This window comes from Urocitellus parryii, chromosome 6 (assembly GCF_045843805.1).
Source record: "Urocitellus parryii isolate mUroPar1 chromosome 6, mUroPar1.hap1, whole genome shotgun sequence".
NCBI classification, from domain to species: domain Eukaryota; kingdom Metazoa; phylum Chordata; class Mammalia; order Rodentia; family Sciuridae; genus Urocitellus; species Urocitellus parryii.
Window position 1 is genome coordinate 68918676 of NC_135536.1, and position 27906 is coordinate 68946581.

Sequence of the window (27906 nt, forward strand, 5' to 3'; positions counted from 1 at the left end):
TTTGTCAGAATACATTTGTGGGTAGAAACTTATTGGATGACTTCTCATGTCTGGTCTACTTGAAGGGTCTGCTCCTTCAATGCTGTTAGAGCAATTAGAAGTACTTAAAATATACAGTATCTTAAAAGACTACTTCATTTATAGTTTCTTAACCTCTAACTTAAAAGTGAGTGATTTATCAGTATATTGTGAACATTTTCCATGTTAACAAATCTGTATCTCAGACAGTTGAGATTGGAGGATTGTAAGTTTAAGAAAACAAAGCCATTTTAATTTATTTTAAAACAGAGTACGTTATTTATAAGTTGCTACACCAAGCTATTAGGATTAAATATTATCTCAATGTAGAATATAATCTCAATATGGACCATGAGTCAATACAGAATATCTTTTTTATTAGAATGCTTTCATAATGATAACCTTACTAAATCAATTTTACTGAAGACTCTACTATGTTCTCCATGTTAGACTGCTCAGTTGAAAGATTTTCTGCTACACTGTTATTGCTCTTGTTATTCTATGTGTGTTGGAAGGTAGATCAAAATTTTCTTTGGTGAGTTTTTCCATTAAACTTCTACATTCAGTCAACTCTAATGGGATTAAAAATGATTTCTCCAAGAGACATTTTCTGATACCATAGATATAATTGTTAGTTTAAAAATTATGGAAAAAGGAATCATAAGTAGTTCATGTTGTAATTTTAGATTCTGTTTGCATCCAGCTTTTAAAGCTATGTTTGATTCTTGCAAATTTATACTCTGGAAAGGGTTAAAAGTAGTCAAATTTAAAATATTAGCTTGGTTATAGCAAGAAAGTTGTCAATATCCATCTAGTTTTACCTGCGTGTTTATCAGATTCTTTGCTCATACTATATTCAGTTGCATTCTTCGCTGTTTTTCTGGTTTAGATTCTGTAGATTGGCTCATTAGTATCCATTAGGTAGCATCCAGGTTCACATTCCAGTAGCCTTCCTGCATCATTCTTAAGCATCTGTAATTAATATCTTCACCATTTTTCATCTTCACTCATGGACATGCATGCAATTAATATAGTTAACATTATTTTGCTTTGTTGTTCAAGAGCACTGTAGCAGATGGCGGATGATCTGGGGTCTTAGCTTTTTCAAGGGCATATTTTGTGGTGAGATTTTGGGATGGTTTCTCTTTCTCAGTTTCCATATTGTGAAGAAGGAAAAGGAATGCTTGTCTTTTATATCACAAGATGGTTACAAGAAATAAATTGGAAAAGAGACATTAATGAAATATGGATTTCTGCCAGTCTGATGGGATATTATTATCTCATTTCTAATAATCTCATTTATATAACTGCTTTACAAATTCTGTGGTGGAGAAGAATGCATCTTCTATCTCCTTGGTATGCCTTCATTGTACTGCATACATCCCAGAGACTCACTGACAGGAAGCAATCCGGTGTTAGCAAGGTTTTGGTAAATTGTACAATGTCACAAAAATAAAATGGAACTTAAACATAATGAACTGCGCTAGTGGTGACTTGGGAGTAAGAGAGCATATGAGTCTGAAAATTGCAATTTAATCCTCTAAGCTGATGGTGTGCAGAATGACTGAGAGGACCTAATAATGCTCTTTATTTTCAAGACCATCAACGTACTCTCTGAAGGTAATTTGATTTTTAGGAATTCATGAACTGGCTATGTGATTTTTTTAAAAAGTAAACCATGAGGCAGGAAAGACAGGATCCATTAGAGAAAGCCTTCTGTCTGAAAAGAAGGAATACAAGTTTCCTAGAAAAAATAAACAGAGGGAAAAGATGCTCTCACTAAGAATCCAAATAGAACTGAGCTTTTTGGAGCAGGCATTGTATCGACTTTAGAAGGTGTAGGGAACTTGATTTCTGGGAGCTTAAGGGTTAGCTGAGTCATGGAACATGAGAGGATGATGGGTCAGCTTCAGAGAACACATTGGTCAGCACAGAGGGTGTAGGAAACCTGATACACAGGGAATTTAGATGATGAGGAGTGCTGTTACTACCTGGTAAACAAGGTAAACTAGGTCAGAACAAAATGAAATTGGGAAAAAGATCTCTTGTGTGTTGATTCAGCAAGAAAAAATGAATGAACCAGAAATTTCCAAGTGGAAGTATATAAATATTTTTAATTTTTGAAAAGCTTTTAGGAAGCAATTTATATATTATTTTTTTTTCATGAATTATACTTGTCAAGCTGTCATGTGTATATTTCACTTTATATGTTTATAATTTCATCTCTAGTCACCAAAATGAGAATTAGAAGTCAGAAAGGCTAATTATGCTTGTATATTTTAGTGATTCTTGTCAGCCTAGAATCTCTTTTTGTCCTTTTTGCCTTCTCAGACCTTTTACCAAAAGTAGTAGATTGGAATCATTATTTAAAACCATTACTTTTAAAATTGAAATCTAAATAATGTTTGGGTGGTATAGGTGGGAATTATATAATTTTTCTGTTTCAGTTTTCTAGCCTTAATCTTACTCTCTTAATCTGCCTTGTACTGCTGGGACAAAATACCACAGACTGGGTCATTTATAAAAAAAAAAAAAGTCTCAAGGCTGGAAGTATAAGATCAGGGAGCTGGTGAGGGGCTTCTCACAGAGTTCTCACATAGCAGAGGGCAGGAAAGTGAACCTTTTTATGGGGACGTGAATCTATCTGTGAGGGTGGAGCTCTTGTGACCTAAACACCTCTATCATGTCACATTTCCTGACACTGTGGCATTGGAGATTAAGTGTCATCAGGAGTTTTGTGGGAGACAAACACATTCAAACTGTAACACTGCTCAGTCCTCCTTGGAATTGGTTGATTTCTCTTTTTACTGTTCCCTACATGATGAAGCCATGCCAATGTTCAGTTCTATACAATCTTCTTTAACTCTATAAAATTAAAGCATTTTAAAATAGACTTTCAGAGCAGTTTTTGGTTGACAGAAAAATCAAGGGGAAGATACAGGGATTTTCCATATACCCCTCACATACCTGCAGATACAGATTGACGTGCTATCAAAATCCCACACTAGAACGGTACATTTGTTACAACTGATGAACCTATATGGATACATCATCGTCATCACCCGAAGGTGACGGTTCACCCTTTGTTTTGTACACGTGCTGAATTTTGACAATATATGAAGACAGGTATTCACTGTTATTATCAGATAGATTATAATTTCACTTCCCTAAAACTCTTGTGTGCTCTGCTTATCATCAGTCCTTCCCTGCTATCCCCAGGTAACCATTGCTTCTCTGTCTCCTTTCCCAGGTGTCCCATAGTTGGAATCAGATAGTTTGGAGGCTTTTCATATTGGCTTCTTTCACCTAGTACTATGCATCTATGGTTGCTCCATGTCTTTTCAAGTTTTGTTAGCTCATTCTTTTCAGTGCTGAATAACATATCATTGTGTGATGTACCACCATTTATTTATTCATTCACCTACTGAAACACATCTTGGGTGCTTCCAAGTTTTGTCAATTATGAATAAAGCTGCCATAAACATTTGTGTGAGGATTTATATGTGGATATAAGTTTTCAGCACATTTGGGTAAGTACCAAGGAACATGATTGCTGTATCATATGGTAAGAATGTGTTTAGCTTTGTAAGAAACTGCCAAACTGTCTTTCAAACAGGCTGAACCATTTAGCATTTCCATCATTAATGCCTGAGAGTTTCTGTTGTTCACATCCGTTGCCAGCATTTGATAGTGTTTTGGATTTTGGCCATTCTAATAGATCTGTTGTGGAATATCATTTTAATTTGCAATTCCCTAATAATATAATGATATTGAACATTTTTTCCCATGCTCATTTGTTATCTCAATATATTCTTGGGTGAGATGTCTTTTTGGATCTTTCATGCATTCATTAGTTAAGTTGTTTATCTTCTCATTGTTGAATTTTAAGTGTTCTTTGTGTATTTGGGATTACAGCTATATATCAGATATGTCTTTTATAAATATTTTCTACCAGTCTGTGGCATGTCTTGACAAAGTCTTTCACAAATCAGAATGCTTAATTTTAATGAAGTTCAGCTTATCAACTATTTCTTTCATGGATTGTGCCTTTGGTATTACATCTAAAAAGTTTTCATCATAACCAAATTACCTAGATTTCTATAATTACTATGGTTAAGAATATGTTGTCTCCCATGAAACTCATTTTGAAATTTAATCCCCATTATGAGATCTTCAGAGGTATATCCAGGTGTGACATTTTAGAAGTGATTAGAGCTCTGCCCCCATGAGTGGGTTAATCCATTTATGTGTGTTGACTGGATTAATAGACTGTGGTGGGTAAAGTCAGGAGTGGGTCTTCTATGAAAATCAATTTGATTTTCTTTCATGTGCTCCCTCGCTCATGTGATACCTGCACTGCCCCTGGACTCTACCATCAAGAGGGCCACCATCAGATGTGGTTCTTTGGCCAGAACCATGGGCCCCAAGTAATTTTCTTTTCTTTATAATGTGGCTATGGTATTATGTTAGCAACAGAAAATGGACTAAAAGTTTTATATTTTTGTGTTTTCATTAAAGTATGTGATCCATTTTGAGATATTTTTTTTTTTTTTGTGGAAGGTAAAAAGTCTGTTTCTAGATGCATTTTTTTTTTTTTTTTTGGCATGTGGATATCCACTTCCATTGCTGTTTGTTGAAGGATGATGTTTGCTCAATTGTGTTGCTTTGCTCCTTTGTGAAAAATCAGTTGACTATATTTATGTTGCTCTATTTCTAGGTTCTCTATTCTGCTGATTCATCGATTTGTTAATTAATGTGTTAATTAATTGTTAATTAAATTAATTTGTTAATTAATCCATCACTAATACCATCGTGTCTTCATTGCTATAACTTTACAGTAAGTTTCAATCAGGTAGCATCAGTCAGTCCTCTAAAGTTGTTCTCATTCAGTGTTGTATTGGCTATTCTGATATTTTTGCCCCTTCATACAGATTTTTAGATTCAGTTTGTTAACATCCATTATCTAACTTGCTAGGGTTTGAATTGAAACTTTTGTTGGATTTGTAGTTCAAATTCAGAGGAACTGACACCTTGACAATATTGAATCTTGTTATCTGTGAACATGGAATATCTATTTATTTTTTTTGATAGCTTTCATCAGAATTTTGTGTTTTTTTTTTTGTCATACAGATTTTGTACACATTTTGTTAGGTTTATACTTAGATTTTTCATTTTGGGGAGTGCTAACAAATTGTGTTAGTGTTTAAATTCCCCTTGTGCATTGCTGGTATGTAGGAAGGCAATTGTCTTTTTTTTAAATTATTATTTTTTAAAATTTTGAAACAGGGTTTCACCAAGTTGCTTAGCACCTCATTTAGTTGCTGATGGGGGCCTTGAACTTATGATCCTCCTGCCTCAGCCTCCTGAGTCATTAGAACTGAGATTACAGGCATTTACTCCTTTTTTTAATTTACCAGCTCATGTCTACATTGTGAATCATGTCATTGTTGAATGAAGGTCATTTTATTTTTTACTATCCACATAGGGTATCTGTTATTTCCTTTTCTTTACTTATTGAATTAGCAAATTTCCATTATGATATTGAAGAAAAGTGGTGGGAGGAAAACATCCTTGCCTCTTTTTTGATCTTAGTGGGAAAGCTTTTAAGTTTCTCACTATTAAGTGGGATGTTTAATATAGGTTTTCTGGTATATATTCTTTGTCAAGTTGAAATTTCTCTCCATTATTATTTTTCTAAGAAATTTTATCATGAATAGGTATTGAATTTTGTCCAAAGCTTTTCTAACATATATTGATATGATCATGCAATTTTCCTTCTTTAGCTTTTTGATTATTTGATTTGCAAATGTTGAACCAATCTTGAATTCCTGGTCATGGTGTGTAAATTTTTTTTGTACATTGTTTTGTTCTGTTTTCTAATATGTTGTTGAAAATTTAGCATCTGTGTTTATGAGAGAGATTAGCCTGTAGTATTTTTTTTTTTTTTTTTTTTTTGGTAATGTCTTTGGCTTTGGTATTAGGCTAACGCTGGTCTCATGAAGTGAGTTAGTAAGTTTTCTCTCTGTTCCTACCTTCTGGAGGAGATTGTACAGAATTGCTATCAGTTCTTCCTTAAATGTGTGGGAGAATTCACTGAACTTATATAGGCCTGATGTTTTCTGTTTTGAAAGGTTATTATTGACTCCATTTATTCAATAGATAAAGTCCTATTTAGATTGTTTATTTTTATTTGATTTTTAACAGAGGTTTCTTTCAAGGAGTTAATACATTTCATTAGGTTATCAAATTTGTCTGTATATAGCAGTTCAAAATATTCCTTAGTTATCATGTTAATATCCATAAGATTTTAAGTTACATAGTGGTATTCTCTTTAATTTCTGACATCAGTAATTTGTGTCTTCTCTATTTTTCTTAGCTCAGCTAAAGGTAGATAAATTGTATTTTTTTTTCAAAATTGTATTAGTTTTTCAAATTGTATTAATTTTGTTGACTTTTTTATTGACTTCCTATTTTCAGATTTATTAATTTATTTTCCAATTTTTATTATTTGTTTTATTCTACTTTTGGATTTATTTTGCTCTTCTATTTCTTGCTAAGGTGAAAGTTTAAGTAATTGATATTATATATTTCTTATTTTCCAGTATGTACATTCAAAAACTACAAAATGTTCTCCAAGCATTGCGTTCACTATAGCACAAAATTTGTTAAGTTATATTTTAATTTCATATTGTTCAAAATATTTTTAATTTCCCAAGATTTTTTTGTTTGACTAATGTGTCATTTAGAAGCATGTTATTTAACCTCTAAATGTTGAAGACTTTCCCAGGGATTCTGTTATTGATTTCTGATTTAACTCCATTGTGATCTGAAAGCAGGCATTGCATGATTTCTGTTCCTTTTAAAAGAAGCATAGTGATTTTTGTAATAATTTTAAAAATTACATTTTATTGAGTATTAGTGGTTTACTCATACTTCTTTCATCCTTTACTTCTACTAAAGAATTGAAATCCAACAGAGATCTTTAGGCAACTGAAGGTTAGGCACTGTATCAAAGGCAGACATTATGCTTCCACAAGTCAGATTCCTGTCTTTCTAACTCATCTTTTTTTTTTTTTTTTTTTTTTTTGCAGTACCTACCATAACGCCTAGCACTCAATTGCCATTCTATGAATATTTCTGTTGAAGTGAATGAGCCTATTAAGGTTTATCAAAGTCTCCAAAATATACCTACTTCTTGTAAATAATGGGAAAGACAGGACCAGAAGGAGATCTTTAATAGCCTAACCTTAGCTGTACTCCTAACTTCTCATGGATAAGAGGACTGCTCACATCTCTCATAAGTTCCTTCCCATACATACTTTTATGCTTATATGTAAGAAATATTCTAGTTATATGGGTGGCTCTGCCATCTTTTAATATATGTTTAGTGTCCACCCTAGGATTTAGATCCCTATGCAGGGGCTTCCCACTAGGAATGCCCATTGTAAATTCCTACAGTGAAGAAGTAAATGTGGATATAGTCTCTGGATGGAAACGTACCTACCTTCTAGTTTGAGGGAAAAACTTGCTTATAAACTGTTACTGATATTAACAGAAGAGGGGGTCAGCGTGAAGGTTGAGAAGGGGAAAAGGTTTGGGCAAGAATAAGACTCAGATTCCAAATTGAAATGTGGTAGTTATGATCTCAGCCTCTAAATTCTATTCCTGGTGGGGATTGGTGGTAGAGGATGTTATCAGCATTGGGTAATACACAGATTTAATGATAGACATCCTTCTTATGTTTGAAAAATGTAGCAATGTTGCAGAACCATATTCCTTTGTATGAATTTTCCACTGAGACAAAGCAGACTGCCTAACTGAGGGAATTAGCTCTGAGAGAATAGGAAATAACAAGCAATAAGGAGAGCAATCAGGCTCCTTTATTTGATTTTTTTGTTTACATAAGAAGAAACTTTTGTCTGTACTTATCTTCATTCATGATGAATGCTTCCTATTAAGAATCAGGGAGTGATTTTAATATACAAAGGCAAAGAAGGTTGAAATATACATGAAGTCTGTATGCTTTAACTGTCTAAAATATTTTCCTTTAACTGATCTTAGCTGTAAGTTATTTATTGTTTGTGTGTGTGTGTGTGTGTGTGTGTGTGTGTGTGTGTGTAGTAATTATCTTCATGTTTGGAAGTCATAGTTTTGTTACTGTGTTGTGGAAGCAAGTTCTGGTGGAGTTCATCCCTCTTCCATTTGCCCTTATTATAAGGTTTTATTTTATTCTGTAATATTACTTCTTTCACATAAACACATGAAAACTCATGGAAATATGTTTATCTTTGTATTGGATTTCTTCATCTTATTGTATACATCATTGGTAAAAGGTTAATAAAACCATTTTCATCTCTGCATGTGAATTTGACATTTGGTCAAATTTTTTTCTTTATCACCCTGGGAACTGATGAAGGATGTATACCATCTATGTTTGTGGGCAGTATCACTCATGTTAAAAGAAGATCCCTCATCAGTAAGTTGTATCTGGATGGCAAGGAACTTTTACTGGACTATACATAATCTGATGAGGGTACCAAAGCTGAAAGTTCTTTGATGTCTGAGCATATCCCATGTGGCGCTCTGAAACTTATGCCTGTACTATAGTGATTTATTGTCACTCAAGATATTGGATTAGGTGGAATCTTTTGGCATGAGTTTTTCAAAAGCCACACCTCTTAAACATAATCAATATGACCTGTTAATAAGACGAAGCTGAGTTGAATTTATTGCTTACCAAAGTAAGGAAGAATACTACCTCAAAAAGGTTTGGCAATGCCTCTAAGCAGAAAAACAGGAACAGAATTTATGGAGACTTGCAAGTGATCTTTAAAAGGAAGGGAGAGGTTGAGGGAGTGGACTTTATTAGGATTGGGTAAGGTTCATGGTATAATGGTCCATGATTGGTGGAAACAGAGTGAGGATTATTTAAATTCATGTCTTTATTATTTTGGTGCTGGGGATTGAATTCAAAGCTTCATGCATGCTAAACATGTCACTGGATTACAGACCCTGTCACAAGGTAAGGATTTTGAAGCCAAAACATTCAAAGAATCTTTTAGTATAAGCTTTTGGCTGATATTTTCCACCAGAGAGTTAATGGGTTTTTGACAAGTTCTGGGAATGAAAGGTAATGAAAAATCAGACCAGAATGTGAGCAGGAAAGTTCTAGAAAAATAAAGTCATTCTAAGGGAGAAAACAAAGTAGCATCAAGTCATGTTGATGTAGACAATAAGGGATGATTTCAGTTCTCCGTGTTCAGGCTGAGACAAAGCAGGACGGGAGGTGTACACTTTTAGTTCTCAAGGCTTTTAAGTCATATTGGCTTTAGTCTCTTTCTCACATTGGAATTCTCCCCGGAAGGATGGGACTCAAGGAGCATAGTTCTGTAGATTGTTAAATAGACTGCTAAGAGGTCAACTCCCACATAGCATGGTGCCTGATATTGCTATACTGATAACCAGTGACTCCTGTCTTCTACCCTTCTGAGTCTACTGATGAAAAGCAGGGTTTATGGGAGTCTTGGGAAGCAGAATGTCTAAGTGGTCAGAATTGCAGACACAGATATGGACTTTGCTATCATTTTTTCTAGAGTGCATTTTTCCTAAAGATACTAGTTTTCACCATGATTTTTTTTTCATGTATTTAGGTCAATGTGTTAAAAAGAATATCAGCCATCTTACAGTTGCTTTTACATTTGTACACAAGATTACCCTGAGTTATGAAAGGCCTTACTCATAAGCTTTTGTTCACAACTTTACAGATGTTGCAATTTGTCTTGGATTCATCATTAATGAAGTGGTCTATTGCCTGGGTGACAATTAGTTTAGTATAATTACACATTTTTAGACTAGTTGGATTTTATACTCAAAATGGTGTTGCTTCACATCAAGGAGAAAACTTCAGACCAATATCACTAATGAACATAGATATAAAACATAAGCACTTCAAGAAGATAATACATTATGATCAAGTGAGTTTCACCCCAGGGATGCAAGATTGGTTCAACATATGCAAATAAGTAAATGTAATTCACCACATAAGAGAATTAAGGACAAGAATCACATGATCACCTCAATAGATGTAGAAAAGGCTTTTGATACAATCCAGCACCCATTCATGTTAAAAGCACTAGATAAACTAGAGATAGAAGGACATTATGTCAACATTATAAAGGTTATATATGAAAAACCCCAAGCCCACCTCTGAATAGAGAAATCCTGAAAGCATTTCTTCTAAAATCAGGAACAACATGAGAATGTCTACCCTTATACTCCTTTTCAATATATGTTTTGAAGCCTTAGCCAGAGCAGTAAGGTAAGGAAGGAAATTAAAGGGATACAGATAGGAAAAGAAGAGCTCAAATTATTTCTGTTAGAAGATCCAAAACATCCACCAGAAGATTTCAAGAACTCATAAATGGATTCAGCAAAATAGCAGAATACTAGATCAACATACATAAATTAATCATGTTTCTATAGTCCAGTGATGAATCTGCTGAAAAAGAAATTAGGAAAACTATCCTATTCACAATGATCTAATTAAAATACTTGGGAATTAATCTAACGAAGGATGTGAAGGACTTTTACAATGAAAAATATAGAATGTTAAAGAAATTGAAGAAGACCTTAGAAGATGCAAAGAGCTCTCATTCTTGGATAGACAGGATCGATATTATCAAAATGGCCATCCTCCCCAAAATTTTACACAGATTCAATGTGATTCCCACCAAAATAGCAATGACATTCTTCACAGAACTAGAAAAAAAAAAGTCCTAAAATTCATTTGGAAAAATAAGAGATCCAGAATAGCCAAAGCAATCCTGATCAGGAAGGGTAATGAAGGAAGCATCATAATACCTGATCTCAAATTATGTTACAGAACTGTAGTAAAAAAAAAAAGCATGTTGTTGGCATCAACTTAGACATGAAACCAGTGGAACAGAAAACACAGAGACAAATCCACAAATCACAGCCATTTGATATTTGACAGAGGTACCAAAAATATATTTTGAAGAAAAGATAGCCTTTTTAACGAATGGTGAATGGGAAACTGGATATATACTTTAGTCAACTTTTTTACTACTGTGAACAAAAGATCTGACAAGAACAGTTTTAGAGGAATTCATTTGGAGCTCCTGGTTTCAGAGGTCTCAGTCCATAGATGGCTGGCTGTGTTGTTTTGGGCTTGAGGTGAGACTGAACATTATGGCATAAAGGTGTGGAGGAGGAAGGCAGCTCAGGATATGGAACCTCATCAGGGACAAAATGTATACCCCAAAGCCATGCTCCAGTAACCCACCTTCTCTAGCCACACCCTACCTGGTTATAACCACCACTCAGTTAATTCATATCAGGGGGTTAATACATTGAGTAGGTTAAATGTATCATAACCCAATCACTTCACCTCTAAAATTTCTTGCGTTGTCTCAAACAAGAGCTTTTGGTGGCCACATCATATAAAAAAAAAAAATACCAGGATCCATATGTAGAAGAATAAACTAGATCCCCCTCTCTTACCCTGCACAAAAGTCAAATCAAAGTGGATCAAATATTTAGGAATTAGACCAGAAACTTTGCAATTCTTAGAAGAAAACATAGACTCAGCACTCTAGCATGTGGTACACACAACACCAATTTCCTTAATAAGACCTCTAAGTCTCAAGAAATAAAACCAAGAATAAGTGGAATGGCCTAAAATCAAAAAGCTTCCACACAGCAAAGGAAATGATTAAGAGTGTGAAGAGATCTTTCAGAATAAAAGAAAATCTTTGTCAGCTACTCCTCTGACAGAGGATTAATTTTCAGAATCTATAAAGAACTCAAAAAACTTAGCATCAAACCCCCAAATAATCTGACTAGTAAATGGGTAAAAGAACTAAACAGACAATCCTCAAAAGAAAAACAAATGGCCAACAAATATATGAAAAAATGTTGAGTGTTTCCAGCAATCAGAGAAATACAAATCAAACCTTCCCTAAGGTTTCAATTCAACGCAGTCAGAAAGGCAATTATCAAGAACATGAAAGATAATAAATGCTAGAGAGGATGCAGAGCAAAGGTACACTCATACTTTGTTGGTGGGCAGTGTGGAGATTCCTAAAAAGACCAAACTACAACCACTTTGGAAGGCAGTATGGAGATTCCTCAAAAGACTAGGAATGGAACCACCATATGATCCAACTATCCCACTCCTTAGTATTTATCCAAAAGAACTATAATCAGCAGACTAAAATGATACAGGTACATCAATGTTTATACCAACACAATTTACAATAGCCAAATTATAGAATTATCCTAAATGTCCATCACTAGATGAATAGATTAAGAAAATGGGGTATAAATATATAATGGAGTTTTACTCAGCCATAAAAAAGCATGGAATTAAGTTATTTGCTGGTGAATGGAACTGGAAAACATAACGCTAAGTGAAATAAGCTGGGGTGTTTTAGCAGTAAGCTACATTCCCAGCTCCCTGTTTTATTTTTATTTTTGAGATCTTACTAAATTGCTTAGGGCTTCGCTGAATTGTTGAGGCTCATCTTGAATTTGCTATCCTCTTGCCTCCACCTCCCGAGTTGCTGGGATTATAGGAGTGCACCACTGTACCTGCCAGAATATGACTTTTTAAATTTTGGTACCCAGGATTGAACTCAGGGGAAACTCACCACTGAGCCACATCCCCAGCCCTATTTTGTATTTTATTTAGATACAGGGTCTCACTGAGCTGCTTTGCACTTTGCTTTTGCTGAGGCTGGCTTTGAACTTGCAATCCTCCTGCCTCAGCTCCTGAGCCACTGGGATTACAGGTGTGTGCCACAACGTCCCACCAGAATATGGCATTTTTAAAGCAAGGAAAGAAGTCCTCTATGAACAGACTGCACAGAGTGAGACTGGAGAGGTAGGCAAAGACAGTTTATATTAATGAGTCTGGACTTTATCCTGTGGACCATAGAAAGTTATCAAGGAAAGATTTAAGGCATCCCCCAACTTGGTTTACTTGTACATATTTCATAATGTTTTGGGGGGAAAAGTCAAGGTTTTAGGCAATATACCTCTTTATAATATTGCATATTTTGATTAAACTTTATATTTACTATAGACATAATGGATATTAAAGTCTTTTCCACAACAAGAGACATTTAGAAATTTAGTACATTATGATTATTGCTAAAAACAAATGCCTATTTTTTATGTAACTAACTATCTATCTATCCATCCATCCATCCATCTCTCCAGACATATCACTGTAACTCAGTAAGGATATAAATTGGCTAACACAGGTATTGTGCACAAATTATTTAAATTCAGATCCTTTGCTGAAGGATGCTAGCTAATGCTTGGAGTAATTAGAATTATTTCCCAATGGAGCTCTTGGTAGAATAAGTTGGAAAAGTGGGCTCTGAATAGGAGAGAAGCAATAGAATTTGTTATCTGGGTTAGAGGTTCAGGTAACAAATGTAGATTGCAATTTTCTTTCAGTCTTTAAATTGCCATCTACAAAAGGAAATGGAAATGGACTATGTAGTCATTCATGTGTAAAATCTATTTAGAAAAAGAACCCAATGCTTATGAAACAGATCTTATTTCGTGGTTTCTATCTAGTTGTCCGATGTGGTCTATTCATGAAGATTAACCAGCTCTTAATTATTATTACAGTATCAGTGCCAAGGGAGTCAAAAATTATTACGAGAGTTTTATGTATTGATTATTTTATTCTTTGATGAGTGTCCTCATTCTTTCAATAAACATTTGAGTGCCAACTGTGTGTCATAGAGTGCTGGAGAATGTGCTGGACATAGAAGAATGGTCAAAATATGATGTGCCTGCACAATCACAGAGAGACAAATGTGAAGGGAGTGTTCATGGTCTCTTGAGATTATATAATGAAATGAGCTGATCTAGATCCGAAAGGGAAGGTTCCCTGAGGAGGTGATGACCGTGTTCACATCAAAAGTATTCACAGACCCAAGTAAGCTAAGGACAGGGACATGAAAGAATTGGAGAATATTCTATTTATGATGAATAGCAATTTGTGTGTGTGTGTGTGTGTGTGTGTGTGTGTGTGTGTGTGTGTGTAATAGTGGTGATTGGACCCAGGGCCTCAGGTGAGCTAGAAAGTGCTTTACCACTGAGCTCCATCCCCAGCCCATGGTTCCTGCATTGGACAGAGTGTGGCATCTTCAAAGATTTGGAAGTTGGATGCAGAGTGAACAGAAGAATGGGGAAGGACAGAAGCTAGAGTGATAAGCAGGGGCCAAACCATTGGGCATGTGTGGACCAAACAGATTTTAGAACAATGAAAAGTGATCATATGATTTGAAAACGAGAGTGATTCTGAAAAGCTAAACTATTTTGTAGTGTTCAAACAGATTGAATGGGTTCAGGTAAACACCTTGAATACAGGAAATTTTCATAGGTATAGGAGATGGATGCTCACAGCATGATCTAAGGTGTTGACAGTGGAGATGGAGAAGGAGACAAATTTCAGAGATGGTTAAAAGTTAAAATGGTTAAGATTTAAAGTTAGATTAGGAGTAGGGGCTGTCAGCAGGGATGACGAGGAGATCTCTTGGTTTCTGATTTGCTTAAACAGATAACTGATGTTAGGAGGGTGAAGGGAATCTATCATCATTATTATTATTTCATGAGAGGGACAGGCAATGTTTAAATATCTATGAATGAATCACACATGATTGAAATTTTGAGTAGAGAAAGTTTGAAATATAATAAATGGTGACTTCATAAGAAAGGTAGAATAATTCACAGATAGTTGAGAGAAACAGAGGTTGATTATGGGGGATTTATAGTGGAAACAATCTACTCTATGGTATGACTTTCTTGAGCAGGTTTTTTTTTTTTTTGGTACTAAGGATTGAATTCAGAAGCCCCTTAACCACTACACCCCCAACCCTATTTTGTATTTTATTTAGAGTCAGGGTCTCACTGAGTTGCTTAGTGCCTCACTTTGCTGAGGCTGGCTTTGAACTCCTGATTCTCCTGCCTCAGCTTCCCAAGCCAGGCTCTTGAGCAGTTCTTAATACAGCATAAATAGAGCTGATATTGAGCCAGGATCTATATTTTGATGGAGGGTATAATGAGATTTCAGAGACGATGAGGAATTTGGGGTGTTGATATTACTGAAATTTGGGGCTACATAATAAAGGAAGGAGACAATGAAGAGTGTTAACCAAGGCCAGCTTCCTGAAAGGTTTGTTCACATGGGTATCACTGAGGTGACAGTAAGATTTTAAGTGAGCTTGGATTTGAGAGATATTTACAAGATATTTGAAGTAATAATTTTGAGTTTTTTTGTTCTCATAGAGTATTCACTGTCATAAATCTGTGCAAAACACAATTGTGGTGCATATTCCAATACAAAAGATAAATAAGACTTATTGTATATTAAATTCTATTTTACATATATACATCTTACCTATTTGGTAAGATTTTGATTAAAATGGAACCTCTATATCACTAGATATCTATATTTCCTCCCATCTTAAGTCATACAAGATGAAATTCTTTACTTGTAAACATATAACATATACACTAGTCCCACATTTGTATTAGCTGTTTTTCTTGCTTGCAAAGTAAACTATACCAAAATTTTGTGGATAATAATGACCACCATTTTTGCAAGTTACGAGTCTGTGGTTTAGTTAGTTGAGTAGTTCTGCTTATTTGAGCCATTTTTGATTTATCTCAGTTAAGTTCACTCATGCATCTGTGGTAAGCTGCTGAGTTGGCTGGGACTTCTGGTCTAGGGTGACTGAAATGCATGACTCAGGGGGTTTCTTCTGTGCTCTCTCATCCTCCAGAAGGCTTATTGGTCCTGTTCACATACCGTCTGGCTTGGGTTTCAAGACCACTAGGAGATAAGCAAGGCCTGTTGTGGTCTAGGTTTAGATCTGGCACAATAACATTTTTACCACATTCTGTTGACCAAAACAAGTTATAAGGCAGTCTAGATTCTGGAGATGGAAACAAATCTTATCTTTTTTTTTTTTGTACCAGGGATTAAACCCAGGGATGCTTAACCACTGAGCCACATCCCCAGCCCTTTAGAGACAGAGTCTTGCTGAGTTGCTTAGGACCTTGCTAAATTGCTGAATAAGGCTTTGAATTCTTGATCTTCTTGCCTCAGCCTCCTGAGCTACTAGGATTATGGGCATGCACTATAGTGCCCGGCTCAGGTCTTATCTCATGATAGCCTGGGGGGGGGGGTTGCAAGTTACTTTGAAAAGAGATATGAATACAAGGAGAGAACTGACCACACTTTTAAAAAAAAATCAACTGCAACATCTTGTGTTGTAAGGTTGCAAGATGTAGGTGAAAAAACTGTGCCACTAGATATTAGAAGTCAATATTCCTGATCTATTGTCCACTTAACTATCATGGTTCCTTGGTCAAGAAAGTTCTTTGATCATCTGTTTTCTATTTATAAAACAAGGGAGGGAAGAAGGCAGTAAGGAATGTTGGCTGAATTATTGGCCTACTAATATTAGTGAGGATCAGTTGAGAAAGTTGATTTGCATTTTGGATAGTTGTATCATTGCCAGGTATTATTTTTGTGCCAGTAACATCTCATATCTCTTTATTGTGTGAAAATCCACAAAAATTACGAAAGAGTTAATAGCACAAGAGATGTCTCCTGGATATTGTTCCTTATGCTACAATGGCCTGGAGGGTTTGCCAAGGAAGGAAATTGGCTAGGAAGGTGGAAGGCTGATGACTGAAAGTTCCCCATTAACCCTGCTGTGTTCTATTATGCATTTGATGTGTTTGATATTCTCTTCCATGAGAGAAACCCCAGGGATTTGTGTACTAAGAGCTCAGAGGTTAGGAAGAGGCAGAAAGCCACTGGAGTGCAGAGGAGGGCACAAAAGGATTGGAAAGTTTAGAGTGAAATGAGGCAGAAAATGAATGAACAGAGACGACGGGCGGAAAGTAGAGAATCAAGAAATTGTTATCAAAAGGGTGGGAGTACAGAAGGAGGACATTTTTTGAGGATCAAAAATGTCCAGTCCTATTGTATGAGTGAAGCTAAAATTGCCAACAATGAATTAAATAAAATTTGTGGCTCAATGTAAAAGTTATGTGAATCATAAAACAAGGAAAAATGTCTCTTTTGGGGAGATATATGTTGGATATGAACCCCTAATCATATTGTGAGTAAGAAATCATTAATCTGAATCATGTATTGTGGTGAAATGTTAACCTAACAACAGAGAAATGTGACATACTTAAAAGAAGAGTACACCAGCCTTAAGTGTAAAGCTGAAAGTATTTTCACAAAATGAACACAACTAGTAATGAGTAGCCACTTTAGGAAACAGAGTGTTACTGGGACCCACAGAACTTTCTCTTCCCCTTCATTAGTCAAAGTCCTTTCTCCAGCAGTGGAAGCCCCTTTCTTACTTCCAATCCCATACAGAAGTCCTACCTCTTTTTTTGAATTTGTCATAAGTGGAATCATACAATATATGCTCTTTTGTGTCTTGTATTTGCTAAACATGATGCTTTTTTAGACTTATTGTGTTTAATTGTAGTCTGTTCATACTTAACTTTGAGATAATATTCCATCATGTAAATGTACTAAAACTCACGTATCCATTCTACTGGATGGAGGTGGACATTTGGATTGCTTCAAGTTTTTGGTATCTACCACATTTTAAAAATCACATCGTTTCATTTTGTGTTTTGATTTTTAATGATGGCATTAATTTTTTGATACAAAGTAATGAAGAATGCGAATTTCCTAATAAAGTAAACTTAGTTACTTTTGTATACTGTTACTTTTGAATAACAGTTTCTGATTTGGCAAAAAGATGAAGGGAGAGCTGGGGTTGTGGCTCAGTGGTAGAGCGCTTGCCTAGCATGTGTGAGGCACTGGGTTCGATTCTCAGCACTGCAAATAAATGCATAAAATAAAGGTTCATTAACATCTAAGAAAAACAAAGAAAGGAAAAGATGAAGCGAACACTAATGACAATTTGGGGTTATGTTGGAAGAAAAAAGAAGTTGGTTTGACTGTTGTACTGTTGCTATACAGAGGTACAGTAGAAAATGACCCAGCAGTGAAACAGACATAGGATGTGGGCATTGAAGGTCTACCGAAGAAATTGTACTTAATTTTATATTCGTGATGAAACCCTTGGAAGATGAGCTCAGTGGTCTTCTTTCAGGAAGATTAATATTGAAGTGATTATGTAGCTTAGATTGGGGTAAGGGTAGGAAGACCGAGTAGCAGCTAGTTGCTGTGGAAAATGAATTAAGAATCTGGAGGACTGGGTTGGAGTGACACTTCATTCTTTGCTAACTATGACTTTGGATGAGTTGCTTTTCTATCCTGAGCTTCACTGTCCTCATATGAGCAATCAAGGTAGGAGTCGTTGGTTATTCTGAGAATGCAATGAATTGCTTCATGTTAGAGAACTGCAGATTACATAGAATTGGTAGGGCCTCCATAGACAACTTCTGGAGACTTTTGTTGTGACTGAGTGTTGAGAGAAGGGGGGCTTAGTCATTTAATCTCCTTCATTCATTCTTAGAGAATGACCCATGGCTAAGCCAGTATTGCAGGTGCATAGAATTTAGTTATAGCAAGTTTCACAGAAAGCAGAGATTCTGGAGCCATTGCTTGCATCTGAATCTTGGATCCCCCTTATACTAGCTAAGTGAACTTGGTAAAATAGTTTAACTTTTCTGGGCCATGTTTTTGTAACATTTATCACAGAGAGTAATTTTGAAGGTTAGATTAGTTGAGCCATAGAATACACTTCGAACAGTAAATACTCAATGTTATCCTAACCTTGCTGACATTTCCAAGTAGCAATGAATGATCTAGCTTTTTGGTTGGTTAACTGCATGGTGCTGTATGGCACAGGCTTGTCGAAATCTTTACTGTATCCCTCTCTTCCTGCAGCTCCAACTATGAGCCGGGTTACTCACATTAGGATTATATAGAATGAACTCAACATTCATGCCCTTTGTATCTGAATAAAGTTATGCCTTGCCTCATTCTCCTTTTTTCCAGTTCCTTCCATATTTCCCAGTATAGTATGGTTTTTGAGTTCTTTTTTTTTTGTGTGGCAGTTATCTGATAAATATACACAATGTGTCTCTTACACATGTGGCCTGGTCAGTGAAGAGGTTACACAGAAATTCTCTTTCGTACTCAATGCTATACTCTCTTAGTATAACCCAAAGTTACATTGACTATTTCTTTTCTACATTATACTTTTAAATCACATTGGGTTCATTATTGACCAAATTCCCAATTCACTGCTGAATTTGCTCGTGTTGCAAAAGTTATCCTCTTGCTTATTGACTGCTTAACCTAGTTCCATATGCCAGCTGCATAATTGACATTAGATATACTTCTGGAGTTTCGAATTACCTAGGATGTGATGCATGCAAATAGACTTGTAATAAAGCACGATAGTAATAATTGTTGTAATAGAGATGTGCAAAGTGTGTGTAACACAAAGAAAGGACACCCAGTTCTCACAGTGAGAATGGTAGGTGGGGAAAAGTTTATAGAGAGGTAGTGTTTGTTATCACTATAAGTAAGATCCAGGCCACCAAGAAAGTGGGAGGGAAGGGTGTCTCAAGCAGAGGGAATGATCTGTAATGTAGCATGAGTCTTCTATGAGCTACACATGGCTGAACCTGGCAGCACTATGGCAAGCCCAGGGAGGAATTGGTGGGGGGGATGCTGGCCAAGTGGGCAAGTACCAGGCCCTGATGGACTTTGTATGTCATAGTTGGGAATTAATATTTGATCCCATAAGCAGTGGGCTAATATGAAAAGATTTTTAGCTCAGAGAGCAAGATCATTAGATGGGTATACATTTAAAAAATACTAGACTGACATCCAGTGTGATCAGTAGAGAGAACAGAGGGCGGCTGATGCAAAGGTTATTCCCATCACACAAATGAAAACAAAACCAAACAAAACACCATGAATCGTGACCAAGAAAAGACTGTAGGAACAGAAAACAAGGAATATTTTTGAGAAACTTATTAAATAGATAGATTTTGAGCACTTAGGCACTTGTAGTGAGATTGTCAGGACTTGAAAACCAGCTGGATGTGGCAGAAGAAAGGAGGCATTGAGTTCAGCTTCAGGTCTGAGCATCGAGGTGGATAACGATGTTACTCCTAAGACAGGAGATAAAGAACCCAGGTGGGAGAAGTGAAGATTCCCTTTGGGTCCTATTACCTTTTGGATACCTATGGGACATCCATATGGAAATGTGCTGCAGGCATTTGGCTTGTGTGTAAGAAATTCAAGACAGAATACTTTTTGTGCTGAGAAGTGGACCTGTGAATCTTCCTTATATAGAAGTTTGCAGAAACCTGAATATGCAATGGGTGGACCAGAAAAGGATAGGGCAAGTATGATGAGAACTCTAAGCCACAATAGAAGCATGGAGTAGGTTAGTCTAGAAAATGATTTTGAGGAATTGGTTAACAACCAGTTGGGGAATTGGTTAAAAACCCAGTTGGGGAATTGGTTAAAAACCAGGAGAAAGGGTTGTCTTAGAATCCATGGCAGAAAGAATTTACGATGCTCACAAAATATTTTGTAACAATAGAAGGAAGACCCAAGACCCGCAGAGTAAAGAGAGAAGTGGGGAGAGGGGAGGGGAGGGAAAGTGGAAGTACTGAGATTGAAATGAGCAAGTTATATTGCATGCACATATGAATATGTCAAAAGTAATCCCATTCTTACATAACTATAATGTACTAATAAAAACATTGAAACAATATTTCATAATATTTAAGTAATGTTAAATGTGAGTATAGAAAATGTGCTTTTTAGTGAGTGGCCTCTAGAGCTGGTGCCCTTCAGGGAGAAATCTGCCTATTACAGAACAGAGGAATGTATCTTCTCATCCTTTGAGCTTAATTCTGGTAGATTCCGATTATTTCCATTCTGGTCATGGCTGTTTTTTTTTTTTTTTTTTTTTTTTTTTTAATTCTAGTAGGGTGACGATTTCTTTTGTTTTCCCTTCCTTTGTTTTTAGAGAGAACAATTCAGGTAGAAATGACTTTTCTATTCAGTATTTAAACAGAAATTCCATAGTTCCTTTAAAAATTCAAGTTACCTAGAAAACAGTATCTCCAGCAATGTTATTTTTATTTTCAAATTGAACTCTTGAGTTTTTCATGCATTTTGATTATGGGTTTCTTTAGAACTGAAGCAAGATATATTTATCTTAATGTCCCCAGGGCTCAACTAGAAGCCCAGCCTACAGAAATGCTCAACAAATGCTTATTTTTGTCTTTCATGTTCATGATTACACAGGCCCATTTTTGAGAGCTTCTAAGTTGTCTCAGATCTTCTTACCTTGCAGTGTCTCATGTCACTGAATATTGCTAATTTGTCTCCCAAATTTTATTAATCCTGCTCTTTTTAACTACCTAAATGTTCAATAGCTGCACCCCCCCCCCCAAAAAAAAAGAAGTTCAAGTGAAATGAGAATTTATCTCAAGGTTTCACGTATGACTCGACATTTGAGAGCTCAACTGAAACAAGGCATGACTGAGGAAATCAAGGCTGAGACAGAAAACCCAGAGGGGGGACCCTGCTACCCTTTCATTTCTTTGGGCTCTCCTGTTCTCTTTCTCTGTATTCACTCTCTTTCTCTCACTCTGAAATTCTTATGGTATATTTCAAATCTATACTATATTACAGAGGATAGAATATACAAGCCAAATGTATTCTTAGCTTTCCCCCCTTAACTATCAAGAACTTGACCATTACCTAAGAGGAGCCTGGTGAATGTCAGCCCTTTCCACTGCATCATTCAATCCCTCCTGTTGGTCAGAACTAAACTTCACCTTCTGGGAGACAGAATTAGCAGTAGGAGGTCATGGACCTGATTTGAATTGTAGGTGATGAGCCGATGACAAGAGGCTTCCCAGGTCACTGCTCTGACTTCCCTCCCTGCCTGTTTTGTGATCTGTATCAGGAATACATTTATCCTGACACCCCCTCCCCAGCTCCTTGTCTATCATGTGTTAAAAACAAAACAAAAAAAGCTTTGATACTGTTTTAGTCAGCTTTTCGAGGCAGTGACTAAAGACCTAACCAGAACAATTGTAAAGGAGAAAAAGTTTCAGAGGTCTCAGTCCATAGACAGCCAGCTCCATTCCTTGGTGAGGCAGAAGAACATCATGGCCGAAGAGTGTGGTAGGGGGAAGCAGCTCACATGATGATCAGAAAGCAGAGAGAGAGACACCACTCACCAAATACAAAATATATACCCCAGTGGCATACCCCTAGGGACCCACCATTTCCAGCCATACTCTACCTGCCTACAGTCACCACTGTTAATCCCATCAGGGCATCAAGACACTGATTAGGTTAAGAATTTCATAATGCAATCATTTTTTCCTCTAAACCTTCTTGCATTGTCTTACATATGAGCTTTTGAGGGACAACTAAAATCTAAACCATAACTGTTACTTTTTCTTTGAAGAAAGAAAGAAAGATTATGCTTTTTTTTTCATTTGCATTATCTTTATTTGGTACGTTAAGCTTTTCAAAAACTATGAGTATTTTTTGCTGCTCTTCCTTTTTGGTATTCTTTTCTATAACTATTTCTAGAGGGTGATAGGAATTAGCAGGCTGTGTACCCATCCTAAGTTCGGCTCTGTTCACTTTTCCAGAACTCTGAAGATTTAGTGTTTATCAGGATTGTGGCAGGAAGTAGTCGGATTGACAATGGTATTTGCTCACTCTCCCCATGTACACAGAAGTATTTCTTGCTTGCTTGCTAGTAAGATTGGTTTCCTTCTTCAGAAGTTCTGTTGTTCATAGCTATTATGAAATTTAAAAAAAAAAAACTTTTAGAGTAGAGTCAAGCTTTATAAAAATAAAAGGCCTGAAATTCCCAGCCCTGTTTCTACACTCTGTATATAGCGTATTTGGACATTTTTCTCATTTGTTATTTTATAATCCACATTATGAAAATAAACTGGGCATTCCTTAGCTAATGGGAAATGGTTTTATCTGGTGATATTGGAAAATTGTATTTCTGATTGTGGTGTAATTTGCACTTCTTAAAAAGGTTTATCATTTTGGCCCTTTTTTTGATTGTTTACATATAGTCATAGCTCTATCCTGTCTGTGCTTAGATCAAGTTCCTGAAATTGACCCACTGTAGTGTTTCCCCAACTTTTTGTTTTCTGAAAGTGAGCTGTCATTTCTTATCTCTCATCCAGGGAATCAGCAGCCTCTTCAGTTCTTTGAAAGTGGTGCGTCTTTTACGCCTGGGCCGTGTTGCCAGAAAACTAGACCATTACCTAGAGTACGGGGCGGCAGTCCTTGTGCTCCTGGTGTGTGTGTTCGGACTCGTTGCCCACTGGTTGGCCTGCATATGGTACAGCATTGGAGACTACGAGGTCATCGATGAGGTCACCAACACCATCCAGATAGACAGTTGGCTCTACCAGCTGGCCTTGAGCATTGGGACTCCCTACAGGTACAACACCAGCGCAGGGATATGGGAAGGAGGACCCAGCAAGGACTCACTGTACGTGTCCTCTCTCTACTTTACCATGACAAGCCTTACAACCATAGGATTTGGAAACATAGCTCCTACCACGGATGTGGAGAAGATGTTTTCAGTGGCCATGATGATGGTTGGCTGTGAGTATCTTTATTTTTGTATTTTTAATAAATGATCCGTGTTGACATTTTTCCTGGCTCCAATCTCCAATGGGATTAAAATGAATTACTTTGTCTTCAGAAAGGTGTTTTAATCTCTATCATTTGCAATTGATTTAGTTTTATGTGGCCTTAGAAAATAAAAATGTGAAAGAACATATTTTCCTCTTTAGAATGTATTAACACATGAAAAACAGTATTGGGTAGATGATGCGAAATTCAGAATGATTTAATTCTATTGAGAGTGGTCTACCTGACAGAGCTCTCTTGAAGGAATCGGGACCAGCATCCAGTCAGGGGGCATCTGGCACATTCTGGAAGTTTTGTTGGCAGTGCATTCAATTCCAAAAAAGCAAGCAGAATCTGATGTGAGATGCACAGTTTGGAAAATGTTCCAGTTAATAACTGAGTTTGTGAATTGAAGTCAACCCCAGGATATAGTTTTATGTTTGCTTTTACAATTTAAACTAGTAAAAGAAAGTTTTATTAATCTCTGTATTTAGAAACTCTAGGTTTATAACACTTTAGGTTCAATATATGACTAAAAGAATGGAAGAATTAGTGCATAAGCCCTCCCAAATGAAAAAGTGTCTAGAATTTAGCATTCATGCGTGAGTATGCAGTGGCTTGATCGTATTCTTGGAAGTGGAATGTCCTTTGAAGGAGCCAAAGTCTCTACATTTGAATTGAGACTGTATGACATTAGAAGACCAGAATATTAAGGAAATGCATACCCAAGAAAGCTGTTCTAAAATCTCTTCAGGAAGACTTCACCACTGTCTATACCTTCAAATTCACTTGGATGATTTAGGCTAGTCTAGTTTTGATACCTAGAGAACTTGACAACTTTTGGACTGAAGGTGTGATTAGCATTGTTAGATCATGGCCATTGGTCTTTGGTCTAAGCCATCTGTTTTTGAGATTCTACATTATAGAGGCTTGAATTTTGATAGGAAAGATGTTAGAGTCCCCAGGCATTGGTTGGCCTCGAGAAAGAGAGTGGCTTGGGTCTCAGCAGGTAGCTTTCATCGTTCAGAGTGTCTGAGATCTGTTGGAACACCAGTGTTGGCTCCTGTCTGCCATCCATCACTCTAGCCCTCCTGTGTCCAGATGCAGAAGCAAAAATGCACAAGTTCTATTTTCAGGTGGAAGCCTGCAGTTAGAGGGAGAGTTAAAATTCCAAGCGCTATTGTTCCCGAGGCTTTCAGGAGGACACTGTTTTAATATACACAGAAACCTTGATGATTAATTCAGCGGATACCTACATAGCCAAAGAGATATTGGCAAAAATGTACTTTATAAATTGTGAAGGTGATATTTTTTCAGGTATAATACTTAACTACGATCTACTTTTAATGTCTGTGCAATTCATTTTGCCTTACACTTGGGCATAGTTAGGTTTTTCAATAAAAACTTTCTATTTCGAAGTATAGATTCACTTAAGTTGCAGAGATAAGTACAGAGGGGGCCTTCGTCCCCTTCACCTTCCATCTTCTATAACTATAGCACAGTGTCAAAATTGACATCAGTACAATGTATGCACATAGCTCTGTGTTGCTTGAGCACATATGTAGATTCCTGCAGTTACCACTCTAGTCAAGATATACAGAACTGTCACCACAAAGATCTCCTTCATTTGATCTACCTCTTCCCTCAATCATCTCAGGTTCCTGAATACTAACCATCCAGCTCTATAATTTTGTGATTTTTGAGAATATTATATAAATGGAATCATATAAAAGGCGATTTTTTGAAAATTTTTTGAAATGGACTCCCTCCATTCAGCATAAAGCTATTGAGATTCATCTAAACTGAATGTATCAGTTATCTGTTTCTTTTCATTTCTGTGTAGTATTTTCTATGGTTTGGGTATACCAAGGTTTAATGACTCATCTATTGAAGGAGATTTTGTTTGTTTCTATTTTTGGACTATTACCAGCAAAGCTGCTATGAACACTCATGTATAGTTTCCTTCTTTCTTCCTTTCTTTCTTTCTTTCTTTCTTTCTTTCTTTCTTTCTTTCTTTCTTTCTTTATTTCTTTCTTTTGTTTTTGGTGGAGGAATACTGGGGATTGAACTCAGGAACACTCAACCACTGAGCCACATCCTCAGGCCTATTCTGTATTTTATTTAGAGACAGGGTCTCACTGAATTGCTTAGAGCCTTGCTTTTGCTGAGTCTGACTTTGAACTCCTGATCCTCCTGCCTCAGCCTCCTTAGCTGCTGGAATGATAGGTGTGCACCACTGTGCCTGGCTCATGTATTGGTTTTTATAAGCTCATTATTCTCTGGAATGAATGCCCACAAATACAATTAAGTGTATATTTATTTTCTGAAGAAATTGCCAAACTATATTTTGCAGAATGGATGTACTAACATAGTTTTTCATAAGAGAATCAGAGGAAAATAAAAATCTGTGTAGAGTTGAAGAACGCTGTCATACACTTCATTCCACAGGCTCCCGAGCTGGGAATCATCTAAGATTCCTGTTTTTCTCGTGTGTTCCACCCATTCTAGATAAAACCCTTTGGTTTGACCTGCAAAATACATTTGATTATTTCTCTGTACTTCTTTAGCTTACCACCCACGGGCAACTCACCATCATTGCTGGCCTGAACTTTTGAAGTTACCTCCTGTATATGTTCCTTCTGTTTCTATTCCTGCCCCACAATCTCTCCCTAGAAGCCAGAGTGTTCCTTTTAAAGTAAATAAAGTCACACTGTTCCTCTGCTCACATCTCTCCAATGCACATGAAATAAAATCCAGAGTCCCTGCTCTGTCTTTCAAGGCCTTTCTGATGAGGCCCTGGCCTGCTTTACCCCCACTTTACTTCCCACTAGTCTGCTGTGGCCTGTTGTCCTAAATTCATGTTGACTGCGAAGTCATCAGGCTCAGTCCTGGGACAGTGTCTTCATATCTGCTTTCCCACCGCTTCTAACACTCCTTTCCTTTCCCCCAATTTCAGACAGGTCTCCACCTTTTCAGAAATTCCTCCCAAAGCTAACTTACTATAAAAATCACCCCTGTCCCAATCACCCATATTCTAACCTTTGACCCTCTTTCTTCACCTTTCCTATCAAGAATTGGAATTGTGTTTACTCTGGGTTTTTTTTTTTCTTTTCCATCAGAATGTAAACTCCACACAGTGGGGCCCTTAATTGTCTTTTCCTACCTCTACATCCTCAATATTTTAATTGTCAACAGCTCTCCTCTCAATCTCAATTTGTTATTCAAACAAAAGAAGTTGTCCCAGCTAGTCATCATGAGGATCTCTTGTCCTTGCATCCACCCCAAATAGGTGTCTGAGGAAGATACCTGTCAGGTAGCCTGGCCTCAATTCTTTTGTGAGAGCCCTCAAGTGCTCACCTGTATTATCTCCTTGGGAGTGCACTAGTTCCTTGCACTGGATTGCCCAACCCTACATCTCTCAGTTGGCCCATTAATACAATTTCCAAGAAGTTAGTGGAAATACCAACAGTCCTTTCTTCCATCACTTTTTATTATCTAGCCTCATAATCTACTAATGTTGAAAATAATTTTCACATAGATTCGGTTGAATTTTCAAAACTTCATTTGATTCAGAGTTGGTTCTATTTCTTCCCTACTTCACGAATGGGCGATTATACTTGCTAGATCTCAATTTCATTGCTGGGCATTATGGTATGTACTAGTAATCCTGGCAACTCAGGAGGCTGAGGCAGGAGGATTGCAAGTTTGAGGCCAGCCTCAGTAGCTTAGGGAGACCCTGTTTCATAAACAACAACAAAAACGAGTAAACAATAAATTGAAAAGAACTGAAGATATAGCTCAGTGTAAAGCAGCTCTGGGTTCAATCCCCAGTACCATGAGGGAAAAAATTCTCTCCTTTTCTGAAGTTCCTGTCTTGATTTCAAAATGAAAAACTAGCTTTAAACCTGATCATTTTCTTCCCCGGTTTTCTGTATCTCCTTTCAAAGCCTGAGCAGTAGTTTTCTGCTTACATTCTGATGTCTTCTTGCCTGTTGACTTTGGAGTTATTCAGAGGCATAAAACGGAAAACCAGTTTCTATAGACAGAGGATTTTAGGAAGATACCTCTGAGTTTTCTTCTTGTTTTGTGGGTTCTTGATAATTTCATGGCATATTTCCCTTGACATAAACCGAGAAGATTATAGAAATCTGTGTAGGTGCAAAGAAGTGTTATAGTAAATTTGAATAATTCCAAAA

At 36.6% G+C, this 27906-nt stretch overlaps 1 protein-coding gene across 1 annotated transcript in view; it reads left to right on the top strand.

Annotated features, from left to right (window-relative positions):
- Positions 1 to 27906, top strand: part of Kcnh5 (potassium voltage-gated channel subfamily H member 5) — a 280612-nt gene that overhangs the window by 65101 nt on the left and 187605 nt on the right. Inside the window, exon 7 of the mRNA XM_026385185.2 lies at positions 23257 to 23683. Within this exon, the coding sequence (XP_026240970.1) occupies positions 23257 to 23683 (427 nt within the window). The remainder of the gene's footprint in view (positions 1 to 23256; positions 23684 to 27906) is intronic.